Here is a 10438-nt window from a genome sequence, read left to right as displayed (position 1 = left end):
CGCTTATCAGCTGTTCTGCTGATAAGCCGCTTAACAGCTGATCGCTGAAAGCCGCTTGACAGCTGTAGCGCTAATCCGCTAAGCTGTCAATGGGCTTGCTTCGCAAGACGAAAAAACCGCTATACGAAGAGCCTCACGGAACGGATTAATTTCGTCTTGCGAGGCACCACTGTATGGTTAAGTGCGTTAGAAAGTCAAAGCCAAACTATGGCTTCACATCATTGTCAGATTACAAACCATTATTAGTTTGCTGGGCTGCATCAGGGTGTTCAGGCAAGCCACATATTGATTAAACAATCCATGGCTTAGCCTTTTGAGTGAACTAGGTTGGACAAATTCAGTGATATTAAATTATGGATAGAGAATGGTCTGCTTTTCTTCTTCCCCATTGATTATGTCTTTGCCATGTTTCAGCTGAGCTGTGCCTCTAAAGTGAATAATGGTGTTCGGTGGGTTAGAAAGGAGGAAGCACAGTTATGCTGCTTCTCTTTTGCTAAGGGCAGACTCCTATAGTCCCTTTGGGCTGAGTGCTCAGCCAATCTCTTATTCTGAGTTCAGTAGCAGAGCTTGATTTGAGAAGCAGCAGGAAAATGAGATCCCCCCCTTCCATCTCATTTACTCCTTCCACCAGTGGCAGTAATTTATATTCAAACAGTTTAGATTGCAACATTATTCAGTAAACTTGAGTTCATGAATTGAAAAAATAATAATTATTATTTTAGTAGCTGTATTCAGAATACTCCAGCATAAGTGAGTAATAGTCTATAGTTTTGGTCTTTTCAGATTGTTTTCTTTTGGTTTTACCAAGATCATTGGTTCAATTGTACTTATACGCAAAGCGTGTATAAATTGCCCATTAAACAGCAAGTGTAAAATCTGCTTCTGGATTAAATACCAGGTTCTTAATCCTAACCATTGTATTTTAGTCAAATAAGATTTCAGACTGCGCAGCCTGGAAGATAATCTGATCCTAAGCTTTATCAATCAAAACCTTAAACTTGGCCTAGTCTAGTATATAGGCAGCCAATTTTATTCTTTATGCAGGGGAAGATACATGCTGACTATAGGCCACCCTGCAAAATAACCTGGTGACTGCATTTTGCACTAATTGCAACTTCCAGGCAAACCTTAAGGACAGAGCAATAGAGACTGTGTTTCAGTAATCTAGACTTGAGATGTACCAGCTATGTTAGGCAGGGGTCGCCAACCTAAGGCCCATGGGCTGGTAGGGGCCCACAAGGCTTGTCTAACTGGCCCATGGCGACCCCTGCCACACCACCCCCGCTCTTACTGGTGTGGCACGGGGACTGACTTCCGGGTTGATGGCGCTTGTGCACATGTACATGGGTGTTCCTCCAACCTGGAATGTGTGCCAGAAATAGCGTGTGCACACACGTGCGGGATGGAGAAGCGCATGTGCGCATGTGCACACACTATTTCCAGTGCACTTCCGGGCGCTCCTCCAACCCGGAAGAGTGCGTGTGCACACACGCTCTGAACAGTCCTCCGACGGACAGAGCTTCGACCGGCCCATCCTTCGATAAGGTTGCCGACCTCTGATGTAAGGAGATTGCAAGTAATACCCTGATTTGTAGTCTCTGCAAACCGTGTTTTGCTTCACTTTTGTCTGCCCCACACCTGACATCATTTCTGAAATCAGATGTAGGGCAGCTGGGTTAAGCTTAGCAAAAGTAGTATCCTAACAAAAAGAGGTTCCCTACAACCCAGAATGACTCCGCTGAACTCCAGGATGCAGTGGAGACAGCAAAGTAAGCCTTTTTTGCCACAACTATTGCCATGCATTGGGTGTGATTATGTGCTCTAAGTGATGCTTGTTTGACCTCCTAGTGGGTTTTATATCGCCTAGGGAGCAGGTGACGCTGTAGTTTGAATCCATGCGATGGGGTGAGTTCCCGTTGCTGTCCCAACTTCTGCCAACCTAGCAGTTCGAAAGCACACCAGTGCATGTAGATAAATAAGTATCTTCCTGTGGCAGGAAGGTAAACAGCATTTCCATGCATTCTGGCATCTGTCACGGTGCTCCGTTGTGCCAGAAGCGGTTTGTGCCACATGACTCAGAAAGCTATCTGAACAAACACCAGCTCCCTCAGCCTGAAGCGAAATGAGCGGTGCACCCCATAGTCGCCTTTGACTGGACTTAACCATCCAGGGGTCTTTTTCCTTACCTTTTACCTATATATCACCTGCACTCTAGCCATTGTCCAACCTGTTCCATTACCTGGAGCTCAAGGATGCAAAGGCTTAGACTGGACTCCACTACAGCAGAGAGGGCACCAAGAAGTGATTGTGATTGTGGCCTTATGCATTCTATAACAAGTTGTGGCGCCTCATACAGTCAGTCCAGATCTCACCAGGAAGTGGCCTGGCCATGGCAAAGGGGTCGTACCAACTCCCATCTATATTCAGGCCTTCGTATGCCACTTGGAGCAAAGACCAGATCCGGAGTATACCCTGCCCTATGTGTTGGGCCAGTAGCTACTTGAGACAGTGTCATTGTTGCCATGGAGACAATGAAGTCTTGATCAGTGAGTTAGGGACTTCTCTTGCAAGCAAAGACTGTTACAAGTGTGTACTCAAACGTACACATCCAGCACTCGTGTGTTCATATACACAATGCTGAGTGGTTTAGGATATTTTGCTGGAGTGATGACATGCGTTTGTTATGGATATGTGTTAACCCTCGATCTTATGCCCACAAGAAGTTCTCACACAAAGAAATAAAGAAAGTATGGTTTATTATATGACATAGGAGTGACAGAATATTAAAAATGCTGCTTTAGACAGCAAAGTTACAGTGTAAGCAGGTAGCAAATTACAATACACACACACCTTAATTAAAGAGTAAAAGTTTCCCTAACTATTCTAAAGGCCTACAGGAGCATGGGCATGGCAATTTTGTCATAAACCCACACTAGAAGGGGGTGGGAGAGAAAAGTATACCTGTTGTTAAGGGAAAGCAGAAGTGTGTTGTGTCCCAGTGAGCGCTGTATAGGTTCTGTCCTGTTGGAACTGTGAGAGCTCACTAGCCTTTGAATCTAATGTTTTTTTTAAATACATTTTTGTGGAGGCATGCCAGTGGAGAGGTGAGGGGGCTGTGAAACGAGTGATTCCTACAATTTCCATAATCCCTTCCAGATTTTCCTGCCTATTTGTCACCTTGCTCATCTTTGGTGATCCTGTTCCTGTTTGCTTAACAAAAGAGTGAAAGACTTCTGATAGTGAGAAATTATCTGAACCTAGGCATCTCTGTCTGAGATCTGCCTTTAAATCACCTTAACATTGTGTGGATGGATCCCACTGAGGAGCTGAGTATCTTGTATTTAGCAATTCTATTTTTGCATGTGTTAATCTTCAAGTCAGATGTGTGTGAATTTAAGATAATCCTGGATGCCTTTCAGGATGCTGGAGTAAGGCTTGTGTCAGGTTACCATGGAGTTCATCATGTCATATTAGTTATGTCAATTTTATATTTATGCCATGATCTACACAGATAAACCATTTCCTAAATTCAGATTAAGACACAGCTCCTCACAAGACAGGCCCTGGTGGATTGAGCGGACGAGACCAATATTGGATCTAACAGTCAAGAAGGCAGTATCTGAGGGAATCCACCTGGGAAGGTAGCCCATCTAGGAGAAGGAAAATTCTGGTCCTAAACCTCCACTGCCTTGCAGGATGTCTTCGGGAGAAGAAAAGGCTAAGGAGTAAACCCCACACAGATCAAGCAGAGTCCCTGACGGTTGGATAGCGCCTTGCACACCTCCTTCTGGCAACTCCTGCAGCCAAGCTGTTGCCAAATATATTGCTCTGCTTTCCTTTGGACCACATCAGCAAGGTTGAGAGGGGGCGGTCTTGTCGTCTGGGCAGTCCAGGACCTCCATACACACTGCCCAGACTTGCGTCCCAGGGAAGTCACTTTGGTGCTGTTAACGCAGTGGTCTGACTTCACTTCCAGAGGCTCACTCCATTGTCTTTGAGACAGACAGATACCAACAACCCTTACAATGTATGATGTAGACATATCTAAGAGATCTTTCATATTGTAGAAATGAGAATTAAATTAATGTTGCTGTTCTCCCACACCACCTCATATGAGCCTATTGGAAAGAAAGCTGCTTCTGCCATCCATAATGTTATAGTACCTAAAACAATCAAGGATTCAGAAGCCTATTCCAACTATTTCAAGTTGCCTTCCAGCTTTTCCATAGATGTTTCCAGTTCTCATATGACAGGGAGTTATGGTTAGCTGTGGTTTCCTCGTTTGTTTTGTTTTTGTGCAGGGAAGAGTGAAGCAACAGCAAAGGGTCTTCATGTGGGTATGTGCAGTTCGTGCACATACTGACTTAGTAAGGGACACGGGTGGCGCTGTGGTCTAAGCTACTGAGCCGCTTGGCATGGCCAATTGGCAGGTTGGCAGTTCGAATCTCTGTGACAGGGTGAACTCCCGTTGCTGTGTCCCAGCTTCTGAAAGCAAACCAGTGCAAGTAGATAAATAGGTACTGCTGCGGCAGGAAGGTAAATGGCATTTCCATGCATTCTGGCACTTGTCACGGTCCTCTGTGCACCAGTAGTAGTTTAGTCATGCTGGCCACATGACCTGGAAAGCTGTCTGTGGACAAACGCCGGCTCCCCTGGCCTGAAAAGCGAGGGGAGCACTGCACCCCATAGTCACCTTTGACTGGTCTTAACCATCCAGGGATCCTTTGCCTTACCTTTACCTTAAGTCAGGATCCAATCATGTGAACGCATCCAGTATGTGTAAATGGCCTTTCAAAAAACTGAATTATTGTTTAGAACTTTGTTCAAATTAAGACACTTTCTTGAAATATCTAGCTAGGTATTATAGATAAATCTGCATGTGCCATTGAAGTTCTTCTGTATATTGGAATTCTTCCATGATTATATCTACCTAAACAGTCACTTTGTTTACTTACTGGATGATTGCCCTATATGTGGTCTGTCACTGGCTCCATCTTTATGCATCCTGAGAATCAATAGTACATTAAGGAAACTGACATGAGATGAGTGGGGGAGCACATAAATAATGAATAACAACCTTTACTGCTAGTGTTTCATTCCTGTTAAAGGCAGTACAAGTTTCCCTGAATTATCTATGCATTTCATATCACATGCTAATTCGAAATGATTATACCCGCCTTTAACTAATTATAATCAAAAGCTGTTTCTTTGTTTGACTATATCAAATTCCCTACTATAAGAAAAATAAAGCTTAAATTCGATCTATTGTGATCAAAATGAGAGCATTGTTCTATGCTGCTCACTACTTTGAGTAAGGGGTAATTTCCAGGTCAGTTTCCTTGGAAGGGAGAGGATTCTGACACTTAAATGTTTCTGTAATAACTTAAAAATATCCAGGATGATCAGGTGGGCACACAAGCAGACCCATACCAATCCCAAAGCAACAGCAGCAGCTCTGAGATCCAAAAACATATAACTGCTTTAGTCTTCTCTGGCCAAAAACAAATTAGTCCTTTAGGACCCCACCCTGCATGGACTTCAGGTATCTTCCCCTCTGTGGGTGAGGGGAAACAGGCTATACTGATGGGGCAGTAGTGGTAACTGTGGTGAATAACAGATGCTTCTTTAAATGAGCAGTCTATATAAAAACTTCGTAAAAGATGGCTATTTCTTTGCTTGGCACAACAGTATGGCATAGCTGTAATCATCTTTATTAGAACTCTGCCTCTTGAGATTCATTGAAAGGGAGATGGAGGAGGAGCAGAAGGAGGACAGGAAGTCTTACTTGGTTCTATGAGATGTTTCATCTTGAGATGCAATTTTATACTAGGAAAGACATCGGGAAATTATTAGGGTGAGGTTGCTCGGTGCACTCTAATACTGTATGTATTAATTTTTTTCATCCTGTGATTCCCTATCTTGCATATTGGTGGCAAGCAAACATACATCAGCAATAACACTTCCTTTATGAGCTCAGAAATGTGACTAGGCAAGACGGCAGCTGATTTTTAGAAGTTGACTCATTTCAGGCCGTCTGAGAGATTTCACCTGATATTACTTTACATTTTCCCTATAATGTTTTTTTCCTGATGAATAGCTGTGTAGAATCAGCGCAGGAAGAGCAAAGTCCTTGGCAATACCAGCTCAATTGCATCTGCAGATGAGGATTTAAAATTCTATGCAGCAGACAGTACCTCCAGCAGGCGAGTAAAAGGTTACTGCATTATTTGCTTGTTTGCATGCAGAGTCTTTCTCCACAAAGGCTTTTTATTCAATTTGCATTGGTTGCTTGAATTTTAATATTACTGGAAAATGATTTAATAGAAATGTGAATATCGAAAGGGCAGAACAAGGTTGAAGGAAGAGGCAGTACTGTCTCAATATAGCTGTAAACCAGGGCTGGAGGAAGAGGGGAGGAGACAGAGCAAATATAGCTTTTGATGCAGAGCGAAAACAAGAAGTTTTGCTTGAATATGTGCGCTTAAGCTGCTGTCATGCCACTTGCTTTTTCTTAACCATTTGATAAAAGGGATTTTATAGACAACTGCTGATAGCTCTATCAATGTAAGTGACAATTATTTCAAGGCAGATTATCCTGTAATCAGGTTGAGCATCTGTGTTAACGTGAGCTCTCTCTCTCTCTCTCTTTGCAAATACTCTAGTGCATGCTGCAGTAAGACAGATAAATGCACTGCTTTTAATAGCTGAAAGACCAGCATGTCATCTACTGATATATAGCACTTGCAATTAGTACTGCTTTGGAAGCATCTGCAAGCTTTTTATGTTTTATACTTGTTTGGTGTGTTTTTTTTGTTTTTTACATTGAGGATCAATTAAACAAGGGAAATTAGAAATACAGCAGTGTTATTGAGGAAAAGTTATTTTATTTAAATATTGTAACATTAACTTTGGGAGACAAAGACAAGGCAAATGATTTTATTTACTTCCTTTCTCCCCCCCCCCCATAACCCCCACTTGTCTGAATCAATTTGCAAACTTTCCCCCTCTGAGGTAGCTATCCAATAAGTTAATTCCATATTTCCTTTACTAAAACCCTTGCCTGTTATGTTTTCCATTGCTTTGGCTCTGTTTTTAGCTGAAATTTGTTCCCCGTTCTGTTACTTGTTGGGTTGGTATGTATAAGTTTGTAATGGTGTTAGCCTTTTCTCCAGAGTTGTATTTTCATAAGACAGCTTTCTGCACTTTGCTCTTAGGTTTGTTAGGCTGAAGTGGGGTGTATATTTAACATAGGGAAAATGGCAAAGTTTGGCAGTAAAGAAAATACATTAATCTAAGTGAAATTGGCAGGTACCCTGAACGTTAGAGTCTTAAAAGGTCGGGAGCTCTGACTGGCAAATCAGATTCCAGCCAGTAATCTCTACACTGTTGTTACTCTCAGCAATGCAGCAACAGTATTTTTTCAGATATTGAGCGGATCTTGAATAGTGATCATGTGAACACAGAGGGGTGTGGCTATTTTCTGTTGGCTGTTGTAAGACTGCGTGTTCAAAGTGGGAACAGGTTGGATAGAGGCTATCAAAGCAGACCTGAAGTGCTACAGAGAAACAAACTGTAGTCAGTGTGCAGTGTCTGTTACTTTAAGTTCATGGCTTTCTTGCAAAACAGTGGAGAGCATCAAAGCAGCTTGTCTTGCGAAAGTGTAGCTGGAAAGAGGCACTTTAAGACTGCGAGCTTTGCTTGGCAATAAAGACAGTGACTACTAGCATTAGCTTCGGGAAAAAACACCATTGTTTTATTTTTATCAGTATTAATTTTTGCCAGGGAGCTGCAGAATGAGGCGGTCGGCCAATTTTGATTGTGTGTGGGCCAGTACCAGTACTGATTTCTTAAGGAATAAACTCATCTGATGAGCAAGTCAATGTGTGGCTGTGGCTGCAGCATTATTTCTTCTTTAATGAAGAGGCTGGGCCGTTCGACCTGCTGTTCCGATCTCCTATCTTGCAGCCATACATCAGACCAGTTGCAGAGACTATCCATCGAATGTCCCAATCAGCCAAAGAAGGTAACTATACAGCTTTATTAAAAATATTTCCTTTAAAATAGATGCAATGTGGACCTAAAATAAGACACATTTTAAAATGTTTTTAGGGTTTTTTTTTGACCTTGCAGCAGCTATCCAATATCATTTTGCCATCATCAGGTTGTGTAGCAATAGAAATGTGCTGCAGTAATTGATTTTGTAATAGGATCAGGTGATTTACTGGCTGCACTGACAACCACTTGCTTGCTCTGAATTGTGGAACACTCTAATGGATGTTTGTGACTGCAGCTTGGAGTTGCTCTAAAAGTGCTGGATGTTCAGAAACAGTTTTTCGTTTGAATAAGAACTGCTTAACTTCTTCCCACACCAGTGCTCCTGCATTTATAAAATAAGTATGTTTCTGCTCAAATTACAGTAGTATTTTCCAGTTTTGTGACCTGTGATGTTTCAATATAATGTGCAATTGTGAAGTAATTGAAGAACATGACTGATATATGCAAACCATATATATGGTTTTACTTTTGTAATTTTGCACTCTCTTCCCATTCTACAAGTTGATACATAGTAAAACTAACTTCCCTATGCATACATATATCAAATTTAGTAGATCTGAAGAGTCTGCCTGATCTAGATATCTCTCGGAGCACCAGAAACACAGCCCCATTCTTCTGTGCTTACAGATCAAAACTAGTATCTAAAGAGCTGCTTTAGGTACACTCAGAGGTGTGGATCAGCCCAATGGAATGTCTTGCTGCTTTCCTTTGAGTAGCAGACCCTTATGCTATATTGCAAAGGATTGTCATGTGGCATGGCAACCTGATGTTTTTTTAAAAAAAATGACCAAACCTTCTCAATGGGTGAAAGTAGGTGAGCGGTTATTAGGATCCAAGCCACACAGCGCTTAGAGGATGACCTGACCATGGACAAATACTTTGCAGGATGTGGCCTGTTGTCAGATTGCTCGGTAGTTTGCATTCATATTCTCCAGTCTCAAGAAGAGCCATTTTCCTGGTAGTTTGTTGTCTCCCCACACCCCTTGAAGTTTGGTTAAAGCTGCAGACTCTCAGCAGGATCAGATCAACACTTGTCAGTGGCACTATTTATTATGTAAATTACTTTTACTAGTGATCAAGATATAAATTGACTTCAAGGATGTGATCCAGAAAGGCCCTTGAGGCATGCAAATGGTTGAATGCATACACTGAGGTTTGTTTCCCTGTGTGTTTATTGAAGCTGTCCATTGTCCTGTTTCAGGGCATTTCTGAACTCACTACAAGTTTTGATGTTGCCTTGTCTGGCAGAATTGGTGGCTGCCTTAGAAATGAAAGGGTTAGACCATGGGTAGGCAAGCTAAGGCCCGGGGGCCGGATCCTGCCCAATCACCTTCTAAATCTGGCCCACGAACGGTCTGGGAATCAGTGTGATTTTACATGAGTAGAATGTGCCCTTTTATTTAAAACGCATCTCTGGGTTATTTGTGGGGCACAGGAAATCGTTCACCCCCCAATATAGTCAGGCCCCCCACAAGGTCTGAGGGACAGTGGACCGGCCCCCTGCTGAAAAAGTTTGCTGACCCCTGGCTTAAAAACCCTGAAGTGTGTGGGTGGAACTCAGCTTTTTGGACTAGGGCCTAAATCACATGGTCATATATTGTGATAATTTTAATTCCTTCATTGCAGGGGATGGACTAGATGACTCTTGGGTAACGCCCAACCCTAAAATTCTGTGGTTCTGTGTTATCATCCAGTGCTTGGTACAGAAATATAAGACTGAATTCTATGTATGGGACACAGGGACAGGTAACTTGATACTGAATACTTAGGCCAGGGCAGTCCAAATTTTCATACCAAGTGGGCCGCAGGGTGCAGGCCTCACACTGCCCTCCTGCAGAGAAGAGGAATGGAGGGAGGAAACTAAGCCAAAATTTGATCCCCTCCCAGTTCTCCTGCTGTTTTCCCAAGGCTGGCTAAGCAAGGCTCTAGGCGCTGGCAGGGTCCTAGATTCCTCCCACCACCTTCCCAAGACTGCTAAAGTGCTAACTACTAGGCTTTGGGAAGTAGGTAGGAGGGCTCTAGTGCCCTGTCAGAGACCTCATGCCTCCTTCCCAAAGTCCAGTGGCTCACCTACCTGGCTTTGGGAAGATGACACCCTCCCCGCCCCCAGTTTGAAGGGTCATATATTGGTTAATTATCTAAGGGCCTGGGAGAAGAGGAATGTTTTTGCTTGGTGTCTAAGGATATGTAAGGTGCAAGGTGAGCTGCCCTGGAGAGAGCATTCCACTGTTAAAACTTTGTACCTCCAAATGAGAAATATTGAAATCGTGGAGCAAAATCCAATGTTGTGTGAATACTTTTCTGTTTGCATACTGAACCGCCTCTCACTAAATTTGATGTGAAGGGTGGTTCTTCCCCCCTTTCCCGCCTTCCAGGTTTTGGG

At 42.9% G+C, this 10438-nt stretch overlaps 1 protein-coding gene across 1 annotated transcript in view; it reads left to right on the top strand.

Annotated features, from left to right (window-relative positions):
- Positions 1–7840: 7840 nt before the first annotated feature.
- Positions 7841–10438, top strand: part of FBXW7 (F-box and WD repeat domain containing 7) — a 93554-nt gene continuing 90956 nt past the window's right edge. The window contains exon 1 of the mRNA XM_081924235.1: positions 7841–8023. Coding sequence (XP_081780361.1) covers positions 7868–8023 — 156 coding nt within the window. The 5' untranslated portion in view covers positions 7841–7867. The remainder of the gene's footprint in view (positions 8024–10438) is intronic.

This window comes from Podarcis melisellensis (genome assembly GCF_964234715.1).
Source record: "Podarcis melisellensis genome assembly, chromosome: 9".
Taxonomy (NCBI): Eukaryota; Metazoa; Chordata; class Lepidosauria; order Squamata; family Lacertidae; genus Podarcis; species Podarcis melisellensis.
Note: the sequence above shows the minus strand (reverse complement) of the source record. Positions and strands in the feature narration are given on the sequence as shown.